Raw genomic sequence first — 26,373 nt, forward strand, 5'->3', positions numbered from 1 at the left:
GGCCTGGGCAGTGATGATATGGTAGCAATGCAGGAGTTCACTACACTGGGGCCCAAGGCCAGACCTGGACCAGGACCAAGGAGATAGACTGATGATGACACTTGGGTCCACCTGCTGCTATCATCATATGAGTCTGTCAGCAGTAGTGATTTTTGTCCCAGTGAAGTCACCTGAGTGCCATCCCATGGCCACCACACCCTAGCTAAGCATAAGGAACACAGGTGGGTGCTCGCCTTGCTCAGGCCTATGTCCCAACCCCCACCCACCCACCCAATCTAGGTGTTCCTCACCCTCCAGGAGGGCTATAAGCAGCCCCAGAGAAAGGGAGAAAAGGATCTAGGCACAGCTGTCCCAGGTGGAATGAAATGATGCCAGTGTCCTCCAGTGCCAAGAAGCCCCTCCTCTGGCAGGATGGCTCTTGTTTCTTTTTGGACATCACCTGGCTTGTCTATTTACGCATAATAACATAATAAGTAGATTGATATATTAATACATGTTTTGTTTTTGGTAAATATTTGTTGAGAATGGTTTCCCCTACTTTGACAGTCTTCAAGGTCAAGCCATAGCCCTGGACCACCCCAGAGAGATTGAATGGGCAGAGTCACAATGGAGCTGAGGAACATACGGACCCAATGGGATCAGAGGTCCCAAAGCCTGGGCCAGGACCAGATTGACCAGAATGGAGTCCCTGGGAGAAGGGCTCCTGTGGGGAAAGAACTCAGGAAGAGGGTAGGGGAGGGCTGTGTCAGGAGCCTTAGCACATGCTAGTGGCCTCTGCTTCTCTACTAGTGAGATGAGGGCCATTTTATTATTTTCTTTCTCTCTTAGAGTCTTCCCTAGAAGCAGCCTTGAATCCTTGATTGGTTAAGAAAGTGCTCTCAGGACAAACTGTGAGGGAGAGAGGAAGGAAGAGATGGAAGGAGCAGGGCATAGTTAGGGATAGGGTTAGTATTAGAACTAGGGTTAGGGTTGGAATTAGAATTAGGGGTTGGAGTTGGGGTTAGGGTTAGGCATAGGGTTAGAGTTAATGTTAGGTTTGAGATTGGTATTGAGGTTAGGGTTAGGTTGGTATTGGGGGTAGGGTTGCCGTTGGAAACAGGTTAGGCTTTAGCCACTTCGGAGACATCTTGCTACCCTTGGAGGACTGGTCCTCAAATCTGCAGTGGGTCCTGGAGTGTAAGGTACAGCATATGTTAGGTGAGGAGGAAGAAAAAAATGCTGAATCAACCCATGGTCTCTGGAGTTCGCACTTCAAGAACTTTGCCTAATCCTAGCTTAATGGACTACCACGAAGGGAAGGCTGGAATCTGGCCAGCAGGACTGATTCTGGAGTCCACGGGACAGGAAGGGCTAGACTCCTACACCTGGGTGTCTGTGGGAGCCTTACACTCAATGACTACCCACCACCTACTGTCTTCCCTGTCTAGGCAGCCACTTGGCCAGAAGCAGCGCTCACACCATATTCCTCCAACCTTCCCTCCATTCATCCTTTCATCCATTCATTGGCTGTTTCTACCACTTTCTGCAGCATCAGGTTGGGTCCTGCCCCTCATACATTCCAGCTGGGCACACTGATGTATGCATCAACATACGTATCTCCAACCAGACAGCACTGGAGGGATGTAAAAGCCATGCAGAAAATAAAGCAGGGTAATGGCATTGAGAGATGGGAGAGGAATATCCACCAGATCCACCAGAATGGTCAGCAGAGGCCCAAAGGAGGGCAAGGCCTGGGGACAAGAGGCCTACACAGCCCCAGGCACAGCCCCCATATACTGCCACTTTCATCCCTTCTTCCCACTGATAGCTGAAACCCCACCTCCTCCAGGCCCTCCTGCACTGATTGCACTAGCCTTTCTAGACCAGCCCACATTGCAGGGCTCTTCAGATTGCATTGCCATCCTCAGAGACACCTGAAGGTGGGTCCTGTGGGAGGCAAGACTTCAATGGAAGTAACCACCTGGCCAGATTGACCAAGTCAGGCACCTACTTGCTAAGTGGCTTCAGGTGAGGGACTTCCCCTCTCTGATCCTCAGTTTTCTCACCTGCAAAAGGGGTCTAGTACAACCTCACCATAGGCCATTACGGGGATTAGCCAAGACCTACAGCCAGTACTTGCCCTCTCCCTTCTTCTGATGATCTGTGACCTGGGATGGGAAGGAGGGAAGAGAGAAGCTTGGAGGGTGGTTACAGGAGGTGGTGGGTACAGTGTTTGGGAGGGTCTCCCTTGGGGCCTTCCCAGGCAGGCCCTAGCTGAATCTGCAAGCTGCCTGAGCTGAGGCAGGAGCCGCCCCCACCCTGCTCACCCCTCCCCCGCCTCCCCAGCCATCTGTGGCGTTGGCAGCAGCAGCACCAGGGCGGGCAGCGAACATTCTGGCACCATCTGAGCAGGACCAGTCTTTGGGGAAGGGCCTCAGCCTAGGGGGAGGAAATGTGAGCAGAGCCCCCACAAGTATGCTCTCTCCCATATCCCCTATTAGTTTTTGTCCCCTTGCAGCCTGGGAAGGGCAGGGACATTGGGAGCTGGCAGGCTAGGGCCCCACTGCCTCACATGAGCTTCCTCCACTTCTGTGTGTGGCCTGGTGTCAGGATCCAAGAGGCCAGCAGTGGACGTCATGGAGTCTGCCCCTACTCGTGATGGGGGAACCAAAGCCCCCAGAGCAAAGGAGCCAGTCTTATAGTGAGGCAGTGACTGGGTCTGGACAAAGCTTTCTCTCTGGGGAAAAATCCTACTCGGGGGAAAGGACAGGGAGACCCCAAACCCTGAGCCGCCACCTCTTATCTTGTCTGGTCGGTAGCCCAGCGCACCTGGAGGGAGAAGGGCTATCCTCCAGCATGCACCTTGTCCTTAGAACTTGGGAACCTCCCTGCACCTTCCTCTCTCCATTTGCTACACAATAACATCCCTGGAACCTGACAAGGAGAAGAGGGAGGACTTTGCCTGACACGGAATGGCCCCAGTTGGCTGCTGGTTCTTTTTTCTTGTATCTCCTTTTTCTGGTTTTTCTCTCTTCCCTGGTCCCTTTTCTGAGATCTGTCACTGTGCCAAAATGTACCAGTCTACTCTGCTGATTAAATGAGGGAGTAGAAACTGCAAAGTAGACAATATATAGAATACAAGAAGGATAGTGGTGATGGCAGCATAACAGTGTGAATCTGCTTAATGCTACCAAATTATGCTTTAAAGTGGTTAAACAGGTAAGTTTTATGCATTTTCCCACCAGTAAAAAAAATAAAAAATATATAAGGTATCTGTTGGCAGCATCTTCTAATTTGCCATGTGCTTGAAAATAATATGAACATGTGTGGACTCTGAGCCCCTATACGCTGAAGGACAGGATTGTGACGTGCAGGTACTTTGTAGCCTCTCTTTCTACCACTCAGGACCCTTCCAGCTCCCCAGTGCTCCTCCTTGGGTTCATATGCCACTGCTGGGCTGGCTGGAGTGGAAGACTCTTGTCCAACTGCCCTAGAGGGCTCTGACACCCTCAAGACTGACCCTTGCTCATTTCTGAGGAGGCTCTTAGCCTGGCTTGGGCCATAAGAATTGCCTGCCCAATGCCTTCAGGAGGAAAGAGCATGGTTCACACTGCACCCTTACCCAGCCTTGGAGCCCGCTGGGGGCAAGGAAGGGAGTGCTCCAGCTGTGTGTGTGTGTGGGGGGGGCGGGGCGCAAACCAACATTGACCTCCTGAGGCCACCTTCTCTTTCTAAACGCTCCCTCGGGAGAAGGCATCTTCTGTATCTTCATTTGGTTGCCCTGCGCCAGGTGTGCTGAGTCAGGCAGGGAAGGAAGGCAGGGTTGGTACCTGCTGTGATGATGGGACTGGGGCAGGGCTGGGCAGAGCAGGGGCGGGGGAGGGGCAGAGTGGCTAGCCCTGCCCTTGGGAGTTGTAGTTTCCTCATCTGTAAACTGTGAGCTCCTCGAGGGCAGGAACTTAGTTTTACTCACTACCATATCCCCAGGGCTCAGAGCAGGGTTGGTTGGTACACAGTAGGTGTCCAATAAATGTTGAGGGATTGGATGAGTAAGTGGATGAATAGGCTGACAGGTCAGGATTAACAGTCTCCTGGGCTTTAAGGGTCCATTCACTCTTTCACTCAACTTTCTCCTCATGCATTCATTCCCTCATTTATTCATTCCTCCAGCCCGCACGCACTACACTCATTCATTCATGCACTACACTCATACCATTCATATACACGCGAGTTCATTCATTCCCTGCCCCGCCGCCATTCCGTCCTGGGCTCTGTTGCACAAGCGGCTGCCCCGCACCCCTGCCCACCCCGCGCCCAACACGTGCGCCCCGGCTGGGCGCTGCGCCGCGAAGCGCTGAGGCAGCCGCGGCTGCGCGGGGCCGGGGCTGGCGGGGAGCCGGGCTGGGGGCGGGGGGCGGGCGCTCCCTGCGGGAAGCCGGGCGGGGTGGGGGGAGCCCCGGCCGCGCCGGCTCCGGGAGCGCTGGGCCTTGGAGGGGAGGGGGCGGCGTCGGCGGAGGGACCCAAGCGCAGCGGCGGCGGCGACGGCGGCGAGCAGAGCGGCTACCCCAGGGCCATGTGGACCGGCGGCCGCCGCCCGGGCCGGCTCCGCCGGGCGGTGAGTACCTGCGAGCTGGGAGGGCACAGCGCGGGCATCGGCGCGGAGGCGGGGCGGCGCCACCCACGCCACGGGGCGGTCCCTGCTCCGGCTTAGCGCTGCGGGCTGCCAGGACCCCTCTCCGCTCCTCTGCCGCGGCGCCCCCTGGGGCTGGTGCACCTGGACCCCTCCAAGAATGCCTGGCTGGCCCCAGAGGAGCGGGCGGGGACCCGGGAGCTGGGCACACGCGGGCGGGGCGGGGGCGCTCGGCCTGGGCACTCTGCCCTGCCCCCCGCGCGGCTGGCTGGGAGTGCTGCGTCCGATTTGCGGGCTTCTTGCCCCCAGCACTAGCGTCCCGGTGACGAGGGGAAGGGAGGGTACAGGGGACCCAAGGCGAGGCCTGAGAATCTGGGACCCGCCGCTGTCCGGGGCAGGTCATGAGGGTGCAGTCAGGCCTTGTCCTACCCTGCGTCAGGGGTAGCGCCAGACCTCGGATGGGGAGGCCAGAGCCAGCCCCCAGAGAGGCAAGGAGGCTGGGCCAGGGGGCCGGGTCTTGGAGCGTTCGCAGTGCGTGGGCGCGCGCGAGCCTTGGACAGTCTGCGTCTCATTCAGTACCTCAGAGCGGGTACTGTCATTCTCTCCACTTACGGAGGAGGAAACTGAGGCTCGGGGAAGCGAGGGGCTCGTCCACGCTGCCCAGCTGGCACTCTCGCCCTCCCTGAACCCCTGCACGTTGCAGAGGAGTTGCTGCCCTAGCGTTTCCGCTTCCTGCCTGGTTTTGGGGTGTTTCCTTCCTCATCTGGGCCCCACCCCATCCCCAGTGTGGTTTCTTTGGGGCAGGAACAGCGTGGGCGATATCCTGGAGGCTCCTGATCCAGCACAATGGGAGCAGAGTGGGCACCCAGGAGTGAGTGGGGGTGCTTGGCTGAGGAGTCTGCAGATGTTGAGCCCTGGGTGGCCAAGGTCGGCTCTGCCCTGCTCTCTTGAGGCAGGACAGGTCTTTTCCTTTTCTGGGGCTCAGTTCCTCCACCTGCCAGGAGCAGCAGAGGCCCCACCTTCACCCAGGGCCAGGGTCCAGTGAAGACTGTGGAAGAAAGTCCTTTACACACTGTGTGGTGCTGCCCCACCAGGCTGGGCTTCGTTCTACCGCCTGGGGCAAGTGTCCTTGGGGGTGGCTATGCCTGGCATCTGTGACTAGCAGGGCAGAGAGGTGGCAGCAAGGGCCCTGGCAGCATCCTGCAAACCCTTAATTTTCCCGACTCTCACTATAATCAGGGCGGCTCAGAGGAGCAGGCATAGTGGCAGATGCGGCTCCTTCCTGGCTGCTCAGCGCCAGGCATTCTGTGGCTGTGCTTAGCAGAGGACCCTCCCAAGTTATTGTCTTATATTTATAGATTCCTGCACTCTACATTCTGCTCATAGTCAAAACCTGGAGCTCTTTGCACCTGGGCTGCTGAGTAGGGAGGGTGAGGGCTGCCTGAAGGATTGGCCCATAGAGCGAGTTTTCCACCAGCCGGGTGGGGAATGGGACATTTGTCAGGTCCTGGGAGGGGAAATGAATCTCATGCGATCTGGGAGATAATCTTCCATCCACTCTCAAAGACTGCTGGGCACAGGGTCTGGCCCCTACCTGCTGTTTGTGGAGCACCTACCATGTGCTGGGCCAGCATAAAGAGTTTCAGCATCATTTCCACAGCAGTACTAGGAAGTGGTGCCCCTACTCCTATAGAGGCTTAATGATGTTGAAGAGTGGATGGACAGATGGGTGGGTGGAAGGGAGAGGACAACAGTCCAGGAATCCAGGAGGCGAGTAGCACTTAAATGGGTAGAGGTGTGTTGGAGGAGCTGGGCCAAGGCCTGGAGGGGAGGAGAGACATCAAAGGGTCCAAGGGTCAGAAAAGACTCTGTCCTCCTGGAGTGTGGAGGGCAAGAGCAAGGCCATAGGACCGGAGAGAGATGGCTCCTGCCCTCAAAGGAGGCAGGACCACTCAGAGAATGGCTCCAAAGCGCACTGTGTTGGTCCAGCATTGTCCCTAGGGTCCTCTTCTGCTTCCCCATCTTGTCCTTTGGCTGATAGGCATGGGCAGGGGTCTAAGGTCCCAGGTTCCAGTTCCGCCTCTGCCATTAATTTACTATGTGACCTTGGACAAGGCTCTGCCCCACTCCAGGCCTCAGCTTCAGGGGCATAGCACATATTACAGACAGGGGAATGACTTCCAGGGCCTAAGAGCAGGCACCAGGCAGTAGCTTATGGTAGGAGAAACTGATGAGAGGTGTCTCTGTTGGTCCAATCATTATAGGAATGAATGAACAAATGGATGAATGGGTGAGTTACTGAAAAAGTGGGTGAATTCTGCATTCACCTAGCATACTATCCCCGAGCACCTACACTGTGCTGTTCATAGGGGTCACTTACGTGAATCTGATACAGACCTTGCTCTTCAATAGTTCACAGTCTGCCAGGAGATATAGACCCTGACCTTAGTGGCAGGTATTAGGAGGTAGGGGTCACTTACGTGAATCTGATACAGACCTTGCTCTTCAATAGTTCACAGTCTGCCAGGAGATATAGACCCTGACCTTAGTGGCAGGTATTAGGAGGTGCTGGGGACCTTCTCTTCCCCCGTTCCTCCAGCCAGGGAGAGGACTCAGAAGTGGCCCCTGCCCTACAAGCCATGAGTCTGGAGGACAGCACAGCAGCCTCTGAGGGCTTCCTGGGGTGGTGATCATTCAGGGCCCAGCTCTGAGCCAGGCTGGGGAACAGTAGTCACATGATCAATCAGTGGCTCTGGACCAGGTCAGGGATGGAGATGGGTCAGGCCTGGGCCCCACCTGGAGAGGACAGACTTGGAAACCTGCAGTCATGCCACAGGTGCTGCATATGGGATGAAGAGCCACACAGGTGGAGAAGCCATGTTTGTGCTGAAGGAGGAGGTATGGAAGGGAGGCCTGCAGCAGGACGGATAGTGGATGGATGGATAGAAAATTAGAGGGATGGAAGAGGAGATTAATGAATACAAGTGACAAGATAGGATGGATGGGCAGATGGCTGAAGAGTTGATACAGGACTGGATGGATAGAACAAAATCTCAATGGCTATATAGGTGAATTTCTGATGCATATATGTATAGTGGATTAGTAAATGAAGGAATGGAAGGATTGAAGAATGGATGGATGATGGGGGAGATATCAGTGGATAGGTGGATGGATGGCTACAAGAGTACACATTGGAGGATGGATGACTATAGACATGGGAAAATGGATAGATGCATAAATAGATAGAGTTAATGCATGAATGCTGGGCTATATGTACCAGAGGAGTCTCTAGACACTTGAATATGTGTCAGTGAGATGATAGATATAAAAATGGATGGATACAGGAAGAGCGGATAGATGAATGAGGGTATATTGATGAAGGGAATGGATGCAGGCCTGGAAGGTGCATCAGTGGGCAAGTGGAGACATGTCAGTGGTTAAAGGGATCGATACAAATGCAAGTAATAGAGGGATGGATCCATGGATGAATGGGTAGGTTCATGGATAGATCCAGAAATGAGAGGATGAGTGGATGGATGAGCAGCTGTCAGCAGACGACAGATACAGACATGGAAGACTGAACTGGTGCATGGGTGGGTACATGTAAGCATGTGAGTAGATGAATGGTTACAGAGATGGGTGGGTAGAGGGTGGTTTGTTGAATGAGTGGAACTCCAGGACACTCATGCCTTGATTTCACAGATGCCAGTGTCTTGCTCAAATACCCCTAGTCCCTCTGGTTCAGAGATAGAGTACTGGGCAGGGTGGTCAGAGGCTGGGAAAGGGACGAACCTTGCTGATCCAGACTCAGAGACATAATCCTACTTTGAGCATTTTTTGGAGGAAACCAACACAAACTAAGGTCATTAGGGCTCTTCAGTTCTGTGTTAACCCAGAAGACACTTTTAGGGACCCAAAAAGCAGGTGTGAGGCCTCTTCTGAGATGAGCAGCCAGTGGGAGTCCCACAGGGGCTTCCTTGCCCAGGAAGCATTAGGGCAGAATTCAGATGCCGGCACTGACAGCACAGAGCATGTGTGGATGCTGGAGATCCAGAGATAGCTCAGACCCATGGCTGCCCTCAGGACTCTCAGGCCAGCTTGGAAATACCCAGAGGCATCAGGTTAGGGTAGTTGAAAGCACAAATGTGGGAATTCTCAGACCCTGAGTATCCCCATCTACAAAAGGGCAACAGTAATTGAAACCTCTGTGCTGGGATGAGGGGATTACAGAAAGTGACTGCAATGCTAGCTATGGTGACCCATGGTGTTTCCCATGGTGAAACTCCACAGAGCCCACTTTCCTCCTCCATGAAATGGGGTAACCATTCCTAGCTCTGAGGGCTGCTATGAGAATGAAGTGAAGTGATACTTAGGGCTTTAGTGGCTGCTCACCCTGTCCCCTGTGCCCTTGCCCACCCTGCAGGGTCCCACCAACACCTCATGGCCTGGTCTTCCTGGTCTAGCCCAGCGGGCAATGGGCAGCCTCATGATTCTCTCCAGAGCTTTTAGAGACCAGTTTTCTGCCCATGAGAGCAGGGTGGCAGTAGAGAGGCCAAGGTGACCTACCGGGGCAATGGATAAATTAGAGCTCCAATGCTGGTGAGTCTTGAGGTCCTACTAGGTACCAAGCTCCATGTTCACCCCATTTCCCACTGCTGCCTGAGGGCTGGGTACTGCTCTTGGTAGATAAAGAGGGGATGTGGCTTGTCCAAGGGCCTGTTGGAGTGTTGGAGAGGGGATTTGAACTTGGATATGCCAGCCTCCAAGTCTCATTCCCACTGGTGATGGGGCAAGGGCTGGATGGCCTCTGCTGGGGAGGGGGTTGTCCAGGTGCAGAGGGGTGACTGTTAGGGGAGGACAAATGTAGGGGAGGACATTGTGTTTTCAACACATGTTTAGTCCAGAGTAGGTCTACACCAGGCTGGGGATGCTTATGAACTGATAGCCTAAATCTGTGATGTCCTTCCTTCAGTTTCATTCAAGAACTTCTTATTGAGCTTCTACCACACGGTAGGCCCTATGCAGTGAATACAGTGAAATTTACATACTAGTGCGGTCACGGATAATAAATAAATTATGGCTGGGGGCTGGGTTTTGAGGAGGGCAGGGGAAAGGGAGAGAATGAGAGTCTTCCTGGCAGAAAGAACAGCAAATGCAAAGGCCCCAGGATCAGATAGAGCTTAGCATGTTTGGGAATAATAGATAGAAGTTCCATTGCAAGGTGCGGGGCCCAGGGGTGGTAGGGTAGCAGAGAAAGAAGACACTCGGCTATTTTCAGAGTCTTGCAGGGTATATGAAGGTATGACATTGTCTAGTCACTTGGTCTGTGATTTTAAAAGATCATACTGGGCCATGTACCAAGCTGGAGCAGCATAGAGTCAGGGGCCCCAGAGAGGGGTGATCACAGGTGTCTAGGTGAGACATGATGGCATTTAGGACCAGCAAAGTGACAGTGGGGATGGAAGGAGTTGGTCAGATTTAAGAGAGGCCGAATCATTAGCACCTGGTGGGGGCAGGGAAGAGATAGAAGATAGATAGAAGAGAAGAAGAACAGATGCCCCTGTTCCTGCCTTGGGCAACTGAGCTTATGGTACTGCTCATGGAGTTGTGCAGATATTCTGTCAGGGATGCCATGGGACATCTAGAAAGGTGTCCAGCTGAGCCCAGAAAAGCAGAGGTCCCTAGGCACTTGACATGAGGCATCTAGGCAGGGCCTGGCTTGACATGAGTAGGCAGTGCCGAGGAGTGCCTCAGCCATGCTCTAAGCAGGCCCAGAGGCCAATGCCAAAAATGGTGGTGGTTCCTGCCAGGCTGCATCCCAAGAAGCACCTCTGCCTGGAGCCCTGGCTCCCTATGAGGTCCTAGGGCCAGGCTTGTCTGTCTTCACACAAAGAAGGGAGGGTCCAAGCCTACCTCTGGCCCTTCTCTGGGTTAATCTCCCCCACCCTACTCCCCATCTAACTATACCTTGTACCCCCATGTGCCAAAGGCTCTTGCCTCACAGCATTAGCAACCACTGTTTCTCACCTTATGCCCTGTGTATCATCAAGGAATTGCATATAGCTGCTAATAACAGAGACTGGAGATAGGTATGGCTTAAGCAAGACAGAGGGCTGTTTCTCTCTCAAGTTAAAGAAGTACCAGAGGTAGATGGTGCAGGGCTAGTGTGATGATTCAGTGGTCATCAGAGATGCAGGTTCTTTTTGTCTTTCTGTTCCTTCATCTTTTATATATGGCTTTTATCACATTTATGAGATGTGTTTGCATCTCATGGTGCAATACGGCTGCCACAGCTCCAACCATCACTTCCATGTTTGCCAAGAAGCAGGAGAATGGAGAGTGGGAGCAAAAAGGGCACAAGCAAGCTATCCCTTTTATGGATCTCTCCCAGCAGTCACACCCAGCAACTTCATTGGCTGCCTCCTTGCTGCAAAGGAGTCTGGGAAATACAGTCTTTTAGCCGTGTATCTTGCATCTCCAAATGAAATGAGGTTTCTTTAGTAAGGAAAAATGAGAGCACAATGGGCAGCCAGTAGTCTCCACCATAGTGCCCCCCCCCCCACTTTTGCTGGATTGCTGCAGTTCTCGTTTCCCCTCCTTTAGTTCCTGTGCTCAGGTCATAGTGGCCATTGTGGCTATCTCTTCCTCTCTGTTTTTCAGTTCCCAGCGGACGGCTCATATGAGTAGGTGCGGGTGAGGCCCAGCCCAGTGCCCTGCACAGAGCAGGAGCTTATTCAGTGTGGGCTGCCTCCCCAGGCAGAGCCTAGGACATGACCTTCTCCTCTCTAGCACTTTCTAAGCCTGAAGCTCAGCTCCTATTTAATGAGAATCAATTTAGGGGCAGGAGGCTGATAGGACCTGCCACTGGATCAATGGGCAGGCAGGCATTTGGCCAATCACCCTGACCAGTGAGGGATGAGTAGCATGCCCCCTGTTCTTCATGGGAGAAGAACAGGCTCATTGGTGCTCTTGGAACAGCATGATCTCAGACTGAGGAAGGAGGATGCTCACAGGGGCCAGCTCTCAGGGTCCAGAGCCTGCCAGACCCAGGCAGGATAGCCATGGCTCCCTAATGGAGCCCAAAGTAAAAGCCCTCTTCAAGGAAGCACACAGGCAGGACCCTCGAAGCCACAAGCTAAGTCCCAAACCAGAGCAGAACCCCGAGTGCAAGTCCCCTCACCCCAGCTGGACAGCACAGCCTGGCCAGAAGGCATGGGCGTCGTCAGGCCGGGCACCCACCTCCACTCCGGACCCCCTGAGTCCAGGCAGCAGAACTGTCATGGGCCCCCTCACACGCCTAGGCCGCCGGCAGGAGGCCAGACTTCCCTTCTCCAGATTCCTGGATGAGGTCACTGTGCGAGTGCTGGACCCTAGGACCCTGGAGGCCTTCAGGGGGCCCAGAGGCTGCAGCCCAGAGCCCTCCTCAGATGAGCAGGGCCCAAACCTGGCCCAGGAGACTGTCATAGGAGCTTCATCCGCGGAGAAGGACCCAGCCCTGCACCCCCAACTTTCTTCAGAGGTGGCAGCCAGGGCTGCAGACAGAGCAGAGGCAGGCCAGGCTGTGGAGACCAATGTGCCTTGCATGGGCAGCAAAAAGCATGGAGGCCAGCCTGCCTACCCCTGGAGACCTTCAGGCCAGGTGAGTCTCAATCCCAGACTGTCACTAAGCAGGCAGCTGGGAAGAGGTCTGCTGAGGTCCCTTCCTTCTCTATGTGCCATTTCCCTATGAGTCCTGGCTGACCCCCTCCAATTTCCCTTGTCACACCCCTTTTATAATATCTGTAACAGGAAGACTTTAAGCACCAAAACAATGAATCTCTAAAGTGAAATTTCTGGCTTTGGGATGGGCAGACCATTTCTGGACTAAGCACATCTGAGTAGATAGTAATGATATAATAACATCACCACCTCCTGCTGGCAGGGTCCTTGGCGGGCTTTCCTGTGATTATCTCTTTAAATTTTTTTTTTTTTTTTTTAGACACAGTTTCACTTTGCCGCCCTCAGTTGAGTGCTATGGCGTCATAGCTCACAGAAACCTCAAACTCTTGGCTCAAGCAATTCTCTTGCCTCAGCCTCCCAAGTAACTGGAGCTATGGGTGCCAGCCACAATGCCTGGGTATTTTTAGGGACAGAGTCTTGCTCTTGTTCAGACTGGCTGTGAGCTCAAATGATCCACCTGCCTTGGCCTCCCAGAGTGCTAGGATTACAGGTGTGAGCCTCAAATAACTCCACATGAGGGTGGGATGTCACACCATCCTGTCAGGCAGGTAGGTGGGCTGATGTTCTTCATAGCTGTTCCCATTTTATGGAGTTGGAAACTGAGGTTTTGAGGGGCTGCTGCTTGCCCCAGGTGACAGGGACTGCAGGTCCCTTTCCTCAGTGCCCCTCCACACGCACACTCTGGCTGCTGCCCTGTGGCTGCTCTTTCTCTCAATTGGTGGGAGTTCTAGTTCTTTGAAACCCCAGACCTCTTTGGGTCTGCTATGGCCAGCTGGGCCTGGGAGCTCTGGGTAAACTCTCATCTCCAGGGTCAGCTGCCTGCTATATGGGTCTGGATAGGTCACCTGTCCTCATTGAGCCTCTTTCCCCAGCAGTGAAAGGCAGGGATGATGACGCCAGCACCTAATAGGTATAGTTTCATCAACCTGAAAACCTATTCTTTTCTTTTTTTTTTTTTTTTTATTGTTGGGGATTCATTGAGGGTACAATAAGCCAGGTTACACTGATTGCAATTGTTAGGTAAAGTCCCTCTTGCAATCATGTCTTGCCCCCATAAAGTGTGACACACACCAAGGCCCCACCCCCCTCCCTCCGTCCCTCCTGAAAACCTATTCTTGAGAGACAATGCCCAGAGTTCCACCATTAACCACTCACTTCTGGGAAGAAGTGCTGACCGATGGAGGGCCCTGAATCTCAGTCCTGTCTCTGTCCTGCCTGGCTGAGTGGCCATGGGTGAATCCCTGCTCCTTCCTTTCATTGTTCAACAAATGGGAGGCCCCCATAGAGGTCTCTGGGACCTCCAGCTGTTATTGACTTGGGACAGAGGATCATTCATAGTATACTGTGAATAACTCCAGCCAGTCTTTTCCTGAGTAAGAGAGCAGGAGACATAGGGCCAAGGTCACAGCCACAGGTGGGGTTGTGACAGTATCCTCATGCCAGTCTGCAATTGCACAGTTGGATCCCAGTGAGAGTGACCTTGACTGCTGAGTGACCTGCTGAGTGACCTTGACTAAATCACTATACCTTCCTGGCCTCAGTGCCCCAATAGGTTGGGCAATCTGTGTTGTAGATGGAGCCTCTCCTGAATGAGGGACACCCAGGGTGGCTCTGGAGGGGGCAGCTGCCTCCCATCTCCCTGACTGTTGCCATGTGGGAATGTGGGCCGGAGTTGCCAGATCTTCCAAAATTTTCAGTAGAAGCCAAAAATATGGATTTTAAAATGTAAACTCTCCCAATTTTTAAATGTTGGCTCAAATGTTTAAAAAAAAAAAAAAAAAGCCTTGTGCAGGCCAAATACAACATGCTGGTAGGCCCGATTTAGCTCAGGGAGGCCAGTTTGCAGTCACCAGCCTAGGCTGTCTGCACCAGCGTACAGGTGGGAAGAGTGAGGCCTGTTTGAAGTCGTACAAAACCCAGATAAGACTCGAAGTTTGGGTGCCAGGTGGCACAGAGTCCCCTCAGACCAGGTCCTCTGGAACCCCAGGGGTATAAACATTCTTGCTCCCAAGAATGGTGACAGCCAGAAGCCAGGGCCAGGACTCAGGTCCGCAGCTTTCTGGATGACCTTGCCCAAGTTCTCTCCCCTCTGTCAGGATCAAGGAAGGTCAGGCACATGTGGCCCACTTTGATGTTCCAGATGAAGCATTGGTTGGGGGGGCTACTGCACATCCAGCACAAGCCAGCACAGCCCCTGTGGGGCTGCCCAAGGGACAGAAGGTCCAGCAGTTCTCCATCCTCCCCTCAACCATGACTCTAACTACCCCTCTGTCTTGCAGCCCTCCTTCCCAATCTCCTAGGCTGGCTCTGCCCCTTCCTGAATGCAGCTGTGGCAGAGTCCTAGCTTCATCCTGGCTCCTCTTCTCCCCTTCCATGACCACTCTCTTGGGAACCTCACTCAGTATAGTGTTTTTAAGTGTTATCTCTGATGTGACCACTCCCAGTTTCACATTTGCTGGCCCCTCCCCTGAACTTCAAAGTCATGTACCTGCCCCTTGCCCTGAACGTTCTGGAACATGACCCCATTGAGACAGCAGCTTCCAGCTGCTCTGTCTAAAACACGGGGTGTCCTCTCAGGAATTCCTTTCTTCACACACCAGACTCTATAGTCTGTTGAGGAATCAGAGCACCTCTCCCACCTCCAGCCTGGTCTCCACTGGCCTGGCTTTGTGGTGAAGCCTCAGGCTGGACCCCCGTTGATCTGCCCTTGAACTCCTCTGTCAGCCTCCAGGCATCCTGTCCTGCTTAGGTAGAAGCCAAAGTCCTGATGATGGCCCACAAGGCACCACTCAGGCCTCCTTCCCACTGGTTAGTTGGATGCTTCCTGGACTCGCCAGGCACCCTGCCCCCATCCTGGCTCCTCAGGACTCCCTCCTGTAGGCTCTGCTTACACCTATCCCAACCTCCCTGTGCACAGTTGCCCCCCAGCCCTGCCCCAGCCTGCCATCCTCTGCATGCTTAGCCACACTGGACAAGCTGAGTGGGAGGGGGCAGTTTAATGACTTCTTTTATGCATTCTGTCTCTCTGCATTAGAGTATGTGCACAGGGAGGGCAGAGAGTTTCCTCTGGTTTGTTCACTACTGAGTACCCCAAAGCAGGGCTCAGCATACAGTGAATGTTTGTTGATTGAATGCTAGAAAGCAGAGAGCAATGTAAAACATCTTAAGGATGCTGGAGCCCAGTTTGGGTATAAGGAGGCCCCAGGGGGCTGAGCACCCAAGGGAGGGTGGGGGCTGGCTTGAGTTGGAGGCCTTCATGTCTGGATATCTAGGTCATGGCTCTCAGCACCTGTGGGACCCTCCCCAGAGGTGAGCTTACTTTCTCTTTCTTGACAGTTTCAGTAATTGGCAGGCTTTTGGAGGGAATGAGAAGCCATGCATCAGGGCCAGATGGTCCAGCAGAGGATTTACACACTTGCTCGTGGGGACTGACCCATATATGCAGGGGGGCTTCCCTGGGCAGAGTTCTGCGCAGAAGCTGTGCAGGGTATGAAGGGGGCTCAGGTGACCTTCAGTATAAGGGTGGGCTTGAGGAAGGGATGAAGGCTGGCATGAGAATGACAAGGGTCATGAGAGCAGGATGGATGCTGCTCTGGTGGGGCAGCAGGTGCTAATGGCTGGGAGTTAAGAGCAGCTGTTTATTCGGGCCAGCACCACCTGCTCACTGGAGGCCCTCCCTGGGCATAGGCAGGTACAGTGCTGAAACAGAGGAGTGTCATTTATACTTAAGATAGGTGGCCAGAGAAGGAAGGTACTAGCCAGGCAAAGATCAAGTAGAGCATTCCGGATGGAAGGAAAGAGGTGCAGAGTCCCTGAGGCAGGACTGAGCCAACCTGAGTATGGGACCAGCAGGACAGCCAGTGTGGCTGTTGTGTGCTGAGGGGTTGGAGGGCTGGGGTCAGAGTCAAGTGGGCCAGGTCAGTATTTACCAGCCCCCGGTAAATACTGGGGGGCTAGGGTCAGAGGTCAAGTGGGCCAGGTCAGTATTTACCAGCCCCTCATGGAGGCCTGACTTAGGGTACAAGGTCATATCATCCTTCAAATTTGGGAGCACCTATTCTTGCCAGTCTTTATGCCCAGGTACCACATGGAGGATGGCAGCTGTGGGAAGCTGGTGAGAACACTGGCCCCAAATCTCCAAGTTACTGCATGTAAACTGCTGGGGTTTGCTCTTGGAGCCTCTGTCATTGCATCTGTGAAATGGGAGTTATAAGACCCACCTAGCAACACCTCTGTGAGGATTAAATGGAATTGATCTCTGTAACTGCTGCCCTGGAAACAGAGTGAACAGCCTGAAGGGTGGATGCTCATGTTTCTAACCAGGCAACCTCCTGAAGGTCAGAATCTCACAAAGAATAAGGAAAGAAGCAGGGAGGGGAAGGGAAGAAGTGGGTGTTAGGGCTCAGCCTGTGAAGCATTGGACATGCCAGGGCCACAGTGGGTAGATATCAAATGAGGAGGAAGCAGGGGTCTGGGCATATTTCAGTGTGTCTAGCCAATAGGGCTCCAGAGAGGGTGTTGGGAAATAAAGGTGGCTGCTAGACTAGACCACTTTGAGAGGACAAAGGAAGCGTTTGGGGCTGAAAATGACAAGATGACAGGTGTGTTACAGGAAGAGGCAGGGTGGATGGGAGGACAGGGCCCAGAGGCAGGGAAGGACTATTCTCTGAGTACCCAGAGTGCCCACCTGTGTTCCTACCTGCCCTGAGGAGAGCCCCCCAACCCATTGTTTCACAATAGGAAGCCTGAATGTTCCCCAGGCACCTCCTCTTCACCCATGACTTCTCTCCTCTAGAGAGAGGCATTGCTCTGCCCCAAGAGCCAGGCATGGCTCCCCAATTCCCCAGCCTACTGGGTAGGCCTTGCCTAACTTCAGGTGACTTTGTGCACTGGGGTCAGTTTTCTCATTTATAAAGAAGAGCCATATGGGGAGCATCTTCAGGTTCTGTGGTTAGAGAATGGCAGTCAAGACTCTGCACCCCATGGGCAATAAGCCCAACACTAAGTCCCTTACTGAGGGCATAGCACCTCCCCCAGGGCCAGTCTCCCTGCCTTTCCCTCCCTGGCCACACACAGTGATGCTGCTTAACACATGGAGTCCCTCCCTGGCCAGGTGCTGAGCTAGGGAAGACACAGGCTTTGTCCCGTCATTGACTCCACTGAGTCCTCATGGAGGACTGCATAGAGGAGGCAGCTTTCAATGGTTATTCCTTAGGCACTGAGTCAAAGGAGAATTTGGGGCATTGTAGCAGGATGACAGCCAGGTTTCAGGGTCTCGAATAGCGAGTGAAGGGCAGAAGCTGTGGGCTCCCATGGGTCTTCTGCCTTGCCCAGCCCCCAGCCCCTTCCAGCAGGGCAGCTTAGCAGCCTTCCTCTTCCTCTCACCAGAGTCCCTTTTAGGGGTGAGGGGGGGAATTCCCAGACTGGCCTTTTAGAAGAACTGAAACATTCAATGTAAACAATTAATGTTAGATTTTTTAAATTAAATTTTAATAGATTCTTATTAATTTTAGGCAAACTCCTTGGCAGGTCATTCACTGTGAGTGATTAAAGTACAACTAGAGACAGCCTTTGGGTAGGAAGGCCTCTGAGAAATGGAGTCCAGGCCTAGCTTGGCCCTTTCAGCTTTAGGGTCTCCAGCAAGCCTCTTGTCTCCTGTTTGCTCTCTGTACCTGTAAAATGGGGAATAACGGTGCTGGAAGAGCAGCTGTTACGCGCAGATGGGAAGTGCTACGAATGTGTCAGGGGTGGTGGGTGCTGTTGTTATCACTGTCATCCTGAGGCAGAGGGTGGACGCACAGAACTGGGGGTGGAGGTGGGTGTTCTCTGCCGCTGCCTTAGCCACAGAGCAGGGCTCTCTTCTGCTGTCCCCTCTCTGCCCAGAACTTCGCCCAAAGCTAATGAATGAGTGAGAATCATTGGTAGATGAATGAACACTTGGGTTCCTTGGGTTTGGTTTGATCCTGGGTCAGATCTGACCCTCCAATGGACGGCTCCTCCCACCCTGCGCTGGCTGGTGGAGGCCAGCCCTGCTGGGTGCCGGGGGTGTCCTGGTGAAAACACAAGCCTCCTGCCTAGGAACTCACAGCCCGAGAAGAAAGCCCGACAAAGACTAGCTCCGGTGCCGTAGGATCCACGCGTGCATAGTTCGTGTGTATTGGATCTAAAGCGAGGAGCTCTGTCATGGGGACCCTGAAAGGTGGGCCTGGGGAAGACTGGGGTGTGGGGGACGTGTTGGCTGTCAGCAAACTCTACCTAGCAAATTCCTTATCTTGGGGTTGGAGGGTTTATAGAAGAGTCCAGGCTTGTGGTCTTGGACAACTTTTAGAGCGTTGGGGAGGGGAGAAGACAGGGAGAGGAGGGGGAAAGGAAGGAGAGAGGAGGGGGAGCCGTATCCGCACGCGCCTTGGGGATCCTTTCCTCTGAAATTCCTCCTCCCACCACAGACCCTCCGCAGTCCACCGGTGCGGAAGGGCAGCAGAGCGCCTCGTCCAGCTTCCTGCTCCTTCCCTATCAGCTTTCAGGTGAGGAAACTGAGGCCGGGAGAGCCTCGGGGAGGCCTGCCCCAGTACCCGGGAAGTTTGTAGTCGAGTCTGGCCGAGGCCCCGGGCCCCGGCCTTCCAGCTCAACGCTAGCGGCCGGGCTGCGCCCTCGCCCGGCGGGGCGGTGGGGGAGGCGGCGTGGGGCCGGGACCCGAGCGGAGCGCGCTCCCGGCGGACGCGGCGGCGGCGCCCGGCGCGAGGGGCCGGGATGGGCAGTCATCAGTCTTCCCAGGTCTGTCGTTTGGTCCCTGGGCTCAGATCCCCGTCCCCCTTTAATGCCAGTCACTGCCCGAAGTGACGGGAAAAGCCCCCGGGAGCGGCCTCTCCGGGTGATGGAGAGCCCGCCCCGCGCCCCTAGCTCCACGCAGGAAGTGCGATCTTGCCCCGGCCGTTCGCGGACCGAGTCCCCCGCCGGCGCCCACAGGGTTAACTGCGGCGGGTAGGGGTAGGTCCCACTGCCTGGTGCGCAGAGGGACTGCGGGGCTGGGCGAGGAGGGTCTCGAAGCTGTTCCCGGGAGGGTCTGCGCAACCCCGGCAAGGAGCCCCGCCGGCTAGAGGGAAGCTCGGGGCTTAATCCCTCGGGCCCGGGAGGGGCGAGCCAGGCCCAGAACCCCAGAAGCTGAGGGCAGCGGGGTCCCAGATTGAGAAGTGTGAGGTTCCAAATACCATCACCCTCTCTCAGATTGCGTGAGTGTCAGCTTCTGCAGTCCCGCGCAGACCCCAATTCCTCATTCAAACATTCTCCGACCCCGAAATTCTGCGATTCTGGGGCTCAGCTTCCTCCGAGAGGGAGCGTGGGGCAGGAAGGGTTAACGGGCGGGTTGGGGGGGAGCAGCCGGGCCGCGGCCACCCCAGAGTTAACGGGGACGGGCCGGGTCTTCGTTTCTCCAGTCTGCGGAGATCAACCTTGGCCGGGCCATTTCGCGTCCCGGGCCAGCCCCCTCATCACCCCGGGGGGCGTAACTCGGTGCCAGTGCTGGGGAGCGCGGCGGCCCAGACGGGCTCACCTGTTACTCGGCCGTGGCCCGACGCGACCAGTGAGTCACGGGGACCGCGGCCAGGGGCGAGGGTCGCGTTGGACCGGGCTTCCCACCGTCGGAGCCCCGCTGGGGTGCCCGGCCGCAGCACCCGCGCGGCCGCTGAGCGCACTCCTCCTGCCTGCTGACCCTCTCCTTTGGTTTCTCGCAGGCCTCTGCCGCAGACATGGAGAAACTCAGGTGAGTGGAGCGTCTTCCGTGCCGCGGCTCGCGGGGGCCGGGGCCGGGGTCGGGATGAGGGCGCCAGGGAGGGTGGGGGGAGGGGGCGCCACCTGAGCTCATCCCTGGGGTCCGCGGGCCACCTGGGAGGGCTGCCCCCCCTGTGTGCATGTGTGTGGCGCGTGTGTGCCCGCAACGAGACAATGGGGAGTCTCGCGTGGGGGCTCCTCACCCCGTTCGGGCGGCTGCGGCTGCGGCTGGGGTAGAGGGTGCGCCACTGAGGGCCGTGCTGAGCCCCACCCAGGGCCGCGCGCCGGCCTCCGCGGGCCCCGAGTCCTGCCCCGAACTCTTCGCTTGTCCCCCGGGACCCTCTGGATTTCCGTTCCTGCTGTTACGCACCGCACCGATTCCCTGCGCAGGCTTCCCCCTCGCCCCCCCCCCCCAGCTGACAGTTGCCTGGTTCTGAGCTTTTAAGTTTCCACCTCATGGGGACAGGGATTTGGGGGGGGGATGGAGTCCTCGCGGCTGGCCAGGCAGTCGCGTCTTGGAGCCATTTTGGGGGAATCCCGCGACTGCCTCTCGGGAGTTTCCCCCACAACCTCCCTCTGGGTGCTAAACTTTGAGCCTCAGTGGACTCCATTCGGCTCCCTTTCAGCAGGCCCCATAAGCTCATTTGAATATTCGCGACTTCCCGGAGACCCCACCACCACCACCACCCTGACCCCTATTTTGGGAACAATCCTTATGTGTTTTCCTTCCGGAGCCTGAGCCCAGGCATCATGTGGGCAGCAGGCCCGGCTCTGGCTTCTGGGTTTCAGCACCCTCTGCCCTGGCCTAGAGGTCTCTTGGCCTCCCAACTCTTTCTGGAGTCCAGAATTGTCATTCATGGAGAGGATTGTGGATAGCGAGTTCACTCATTCCCCAAAGGAGAAGAGACCCAACAGAACCCAGGCTTGGCCCAGATCTAGGGAAGAGGGGTCCAGGGCCTTCCTAGCTGACCCTTAGTGCAGTGGGTGACTTGGAAACACCTAGGTGGGAGCCTGGGGACAGATGGGCTCGCACAGAACCCCAGGCTGGACACTCAGAGCAGAGCCATCTCCTGGGCCATTAAGCTGCAGTGCAGTGTTCCTGTGTGTCCCCCAGGATCAGGACCAACATGTTCAGGGCTGGGGGAAGGTGTCCAGTGTCTGAGGTAGGACCTCAGACCCAAAATCTGATATCAGCCAGGCCCACCTTGTCATGGTCATGGCCAAGGACCAGGTGGGGGCAGTGATGCCCAGAGAGTGGCAGCCTTGGCTGTGCTCACATGGATGATCCAGACCCAAACCCAGGGTCTGACCCCAGACCAGGCCTTCCCTGGCACTCCACTTTTCACCAGTATCCCCACTTGGGTTGGTCTCCCTGTGGGGGAGGGGACATTGCTTAACTCAGTTTAGACTTGAGAAAAAGGTAACATCCTTAAGGTGCCCTGAAGCCAAACCTGAGGGGTCCCTACTGTGATTCTTTCTCTTTCACTCCTTCCCCTTGCTCTTAAGCACCCCTGTGTGCCAGGCACTGGGGACAGATATGTGACCCAGTCTGGTTGAGGGCACAGACGTGCCAGGTGGGTAGATCCAGCCTGGGCTGCCGAAGGCAATGCACATTTCTCCTCCAGGTGGGCGGTGTGGTGAAGGCTAGGGCCAATGGTGGGGCCTGCTGTGGTGGGTGGGGATGGGTGGGGGGTAGGGAGGTGGGGGTGGGGCAGATGCTACCTTGCCTTTCTCTTCCTCTCTCCCTTAGTGTTTTCAGAGCTGCCTCAAGTCCTTTCCAGACCATTCTGTCCTGGTCAGTTCAGGGGCTGCCCCAGTGGGCTTCTGACCTGCATTTAGTGTCTGGGGTCCAGGATCAACAGGCCTAGGGGGTCAGGGAAGTTGGTCAGCATGGCTTCCCACAGGAAAGTCACAGGGTTTGGGATCTCACAGACCTAGTCCCTAGCAAACTCCTAACCCTTGCCTCAGTTTCCTCCTCTGTAGATTGGGTGTCCTAACCACCTCCAGGTTGCAGAGATACTGGGGAATGACTGAGCCCCTGCCTGTAGCTGAAGCACCTGTCCTGGGACCTGGCCCCAAGCAGGCCCCCTAGGGGACATCAGACTGTACAGCTGCCAGTTCCTCAGGCAAGAGAGACATACTACTTAATACAACTGAAAGGATCCTGGAGTGCCCAGAGGGATGACCTTATGGTCAGGTCCTAGCCCCTAGAGAGCAGTCTCTGTGTATTACAGGCTGGGCCAGTGTGTCTGGCCTGAGCTCTCCTTGACACCCTGGGGCCTGGAGCCCACCTTGGCTCTAGGGACAGTCCTGTACATATTTACCGCATGAGCAAAAGGACTCTGTAGCCCACTGGCATTGTGGCCCTCAGTGACTATTTTGTGGTCATGTATATCTCTGGGGGGTCCCCCAGCCCTGGCACCTCTGCCTGATTCCCAACCCTCAGTGTGGTCCCACTTCCAAGTCCCTAAAGCTGTCATCTTCATGCCTCTCTACCTTTGCTCAGGATGTCCCTTCTGCCAAGAATGCCCTCCCCCTGCCTCTTACCCACATGACAAACTCTTTGCCTCCCTGTCACTTTTTTCTTCCCTGTGTCTTTCCAGACCCTCTCACCCCTCCCTCCCAGGTGGCCTCAGGTGCCCTCAGTGCACCAGGCCCTGCACTGGGTGTAAAAGTGCAGCAAGACCCAGACCATCCTCCAGGGCAGTGGTTACAGGCCCACAACAGACCCTCCCAGGCTAGCGGGACTGTACAGTGGGGTCTGCCCAGAATGCTCTGTGGTCTCAGGTAGGGACACTGGCCTGGGGTATTGGAGAGAACTTCCAGGAATTAAGGACTCTGGAGCCCAGGCTTGAAGGATGAATAGGAATTTGCAAGCACAGATAGGCCACCTTCCGAGTGGTCCAAAGGCCTGAGGGCTTGATGTTCAGGGAGACAGGTGAGGGGTGGAGACTGGAGGTCGGGTGGGACTCTCACTGTCATGTGGTGTGTCCTCCATCCTCTCCAGTGCCCTGGTGCACTCCTGAGAGCAGAGCCTGGGTCTGACTCCTGGATCTTTTGCAGCCCCAGTGCCTGGCTGGGGCTGGCATACAGTAGGGCTCCCCTGGGCCCAGGTGTCATGTAGTAAGCATACACACACACCAAGTGATGGCCTGGTCCTCTTGTCCCTTGACTTCCCTCCCCCCGTGCCCAGCTATCCTGCCTCTAACTGTTTGAAAAACTATTCTGTGATTTTCAAATGTTTGTGGATATTACTGACTCCCGGCTGGCTGGCTGTGTGCTTGGAGCGGCTGCGCCTCTAATCCCTCAGATTAATCCTCTCCTCTCCCCTCCTCTGCACTAGGTCTACTGCCTTGCCTCCTGCTGTGTGCCTCTGGGCGAGCCCCTTTCTCTGTTTGAGCTTCCGTTCCCTCCCTTCCCTTGTTCCCTCTCTTCCCTCCGCTTCTCCTGATGCCTGGGGTGAAGAAGCAGCTCAGGAAGCTCAGAGACATTCCTTCAGGAGTCCACAGCTTCTTCCTAAAATACAGTTTTTCAAAGTTGTGATCTATGATGGGCATGCTGAGGAGTTAATAAATATCTGCACAGTTTAGCGATTAAGTTTAGAACGGCCACGCTGTGACCAGCACCCAGATCAAGAAGTTCAACGTTACTAGAATCCCTAGATCCCCCAAGACCTTTCCCCAAACACAGCTCCCTCCTGCTCCCCAGAGGTCACAAGGATCCTGACTTTGTGATAAGTGGCTCCTTGATTTCTTCAGGGTTTTGTCACCTAAGTGAGTGCCCCAAAGCAAGACAGTTTCGTTTCCCCTGATTTAGGACCTCATTCATGGGCTCATTCAGTCTTAGGAGTTGGCTTTTTTCACCAGGAACACTCTGTGAGAGTCCCTGTGGTGATCTGTGGAGCTGTCCGTTGCCAATTGTCTTGGTGAAAGACGTTTTTGAGTGATTTTCCTGCAGTCCGTTTATTCACTGACTGATGGCTGGGCAGCCTCCAGCCGGGATCCCTGGAGAGAGAGCTGCCGTGGGCATTCCCGTGCTGTATTTCTGCTTGTGTACCCCGGCAGCGGGAACGGGAGCGGGAGCGGGAGCAGAACTGCTGGCGTACCTGACGTTCCTCGGTGCGCGGGGCATGCATGTGTAATCAACTTCGGAAGATAAGGCCAGACTCTCCAAAGTGTTTCTCTTGGTCACTATCCCGCCAGCAGCGTCAGGGGGTGGGCGTGGTGCACGCGCTCAGTGGCCCTAACCGCACTTTCCTGGATTACTGCGCATCTGGGCTTCCTCTCTGGTGAAGTCTGTGATCACTTCCTGGCAAGGTGCTAACTTCCTCATTGATATGCGGGAGCTCCTCATGTGGTCTCTCTGTGTGTGACAGATACACCTCCCGTGGCCGCTTGCTTCTCTTTAAATGGCTCTTTGATGGATGAACAGAAGTTCTTAATTTTAATTTTGTAGAATGTCTTAGCCTTTCACTTTTGATTGAAGTTTTTTGGTGTCTTGCTTACAGAACCCTTCTAATGTCATGAAGTTATTAGCTTTCATTCCATTTGGAACTGGTTTTGTGTGGTTTTGGTTTGAGGTTGAAGTTGGACTCTTTTTTTTTTTTTTGCATAAGGACACCAATATTGGGTCTGGATTCTTTGACTACTCACTCATATACTGCCAGGTTGATGATATCCTACCCTACCTGGCCTGGATCCATTGGGTTGTCACTGCTGTTTAATTTGTTCATTGATCATGTATCTAGCACATATTAAGCATTAATATTTAGCATTACTATTAAGCTATTTATTAAGCATTACTATTTGCCAGAGGCTATTGTAAGCCCTAGGGTTACCAAAATGACCAACACAGGCAAAGATCTTCCAGTTAGGGGGACAAAAAACTTCTTAAAGTAAATATTATAGTGACAGGTGCTAGGGGACAAACAGAGAGGAATGTAGTGAGGCCTCAGGAGGCTCCTGAGCAGGTCCCCTGGCCCAAGGCCTGGGAACCAAGGGAGCAGCTGAGGGGAGTTCCAGACAGAGCACACAGAAGGGCAAAAGTCACCTGCAAGAAGTGACAAGGGCCAGACTGGCTGTGGAGGTGGGGAGAAGGTGTCAGGTTTGGATGTGTTGGAAAATTGAATGAACAGGATTTGCTGACAGGCAGATATAGAGTGTGAAGGGAGGGGGGCATCAGAGATGACCAGGGTGTTTTGGGCCTGAGCAACTGGAAGTGAGGATGGCATTCTGGCACCTGAGATGGGAGGTGTGGGGGAGGAGTAGGCTGCATACTCCCTCTAGGCAGTCCCCTGTCCTGGGTGGCATCCCAGTCCTCTGGACATGTAGTAGGTACTCACTGAGGGTAGGGATCTAACTGCATTGTGGCATGTGACCTGACAATTCAAGAAGGGGTATCCTGAGATGTAACTGGCCACCTGCTGTCCCTGCCTTCAGGATTGCTGCTGAATCTCCTTGTCCTTTCCCCCCAGGTTCTCTACCCTCCATCTCTTGTCTCCTTCACCCACCACTATCCCAGCAGGCCTATCTCCCTTCCTAAGTGTCGCACTTTCAAGGTTCTCTACCCCACTTCTAAACCAACCCAATCCTACTAGAGGAAGCCTGATGGACTAATTCTCACTAAAGTGTGAATGACTGCCTCACTTTGATTTCCTCCTTTAGGGGTCAGGTCATTGTAAAGGGACCCTCCACCTGAACTGTTCTTTCTTCTCATCCTCTGCCTTGCCCTTGAAGATATTTGAGCACAGTCTAGGCAATGTAGTGAGACAAGTAAATAAATAAATTTTAATTTTAAAAAGTCTCCTATTCCCCAGCCTGCCAAGTTCTCACTCCTCTGCAAAGCCTCCCTGATGGTGTATGTGATTAAGAAATATGAATCACAGGTCTGCCTCTTACAGGCTGTGTGGCCTTGGACAAATTTCTGAACCTCTCTGATTCTCAGTTTCTACATATATAAGATGGACATAATAATAGTACCTACCTTAGAAGGCTGTTCTGAAGATTAAATACATTGGCGTGAGTTTGGCACATGGGTAATGTTATGGAGACTTGGACCCTGCTACCCTATCCGTTGGGCAGGTTACATTATTCACACTGTGAAGGAGAGGACTTGGCAGGGTGGGGTTGGGGAGGGGGGTGACATGCAGCCCCAGCCTGAGTCAGGACTATGAGAGAAAGCTGGGGGTGGAGCCAGCTCTGCTGCACCTCCCAACTATCTGTACTTTTCCTAGTCTCAGTGGTGGCAGTGTCAGAGTTCCCTATCAGGCTTATATTAAG

General features: G+C 54.6%; 1 protein-coding gene across 12 annotated transcripts in view; it reads left to right on the forward strand.

Annotated features, from left to right (window-relative positions):
• The first annotated feature begins 4,456 nt into the window (after window positions 1–4,456).
• Window positions 4,457–26,373, forward strand: part of BEGAIN (brain enriched guanylate kinase associated) — a 43,143-nt gene continuing 21,226 nt past the window's right edge. For 3 of the 12 annotated variants that reach the window (XM_053602883.1, XM_053602888.1, XM_053602890.1), the window contains exons 1-2: window positions 19,024–19,102; window positions 20,059–20,087. In XM_053602883.1, the coding sequence (XP_053458858.1) occupies window positions 19,079–19,102; window positions 20,059–20,087 (53 nt within the window). In that variant the 5' untranslated portion in view covers window positions 19,024–19,078. Of the gene's footprint in view, window positions 4,595–18,774; window positions 18,853–19,023; window positions 19,103–19,168; window positions 19,316–19,500; window positions 19,558–19,782; window positions 19,908–20,058; window positions 20,088–26,373 lie in introns of those variants that run through there. The other 9 variants (XM_053602881.1, XM_053602879.1, XM_053602882.1 and 6 more) reach the window with 9 other exon arrangements.

Source organism: Nycticebus coucang, chromosome 9, assembly GCF_027406575.1.
Source record: "Nycticebus coucang isolate mNycCou1 chromosome 9, mNycCou1.pri, whole genome shotgun sequence".
Taxonomy (NCBI): Eukaryota; Metazoa; Chordata; class Mammalia; order Primates; family Lorisidae; genus Nycticebus; species Nycticebus coucang.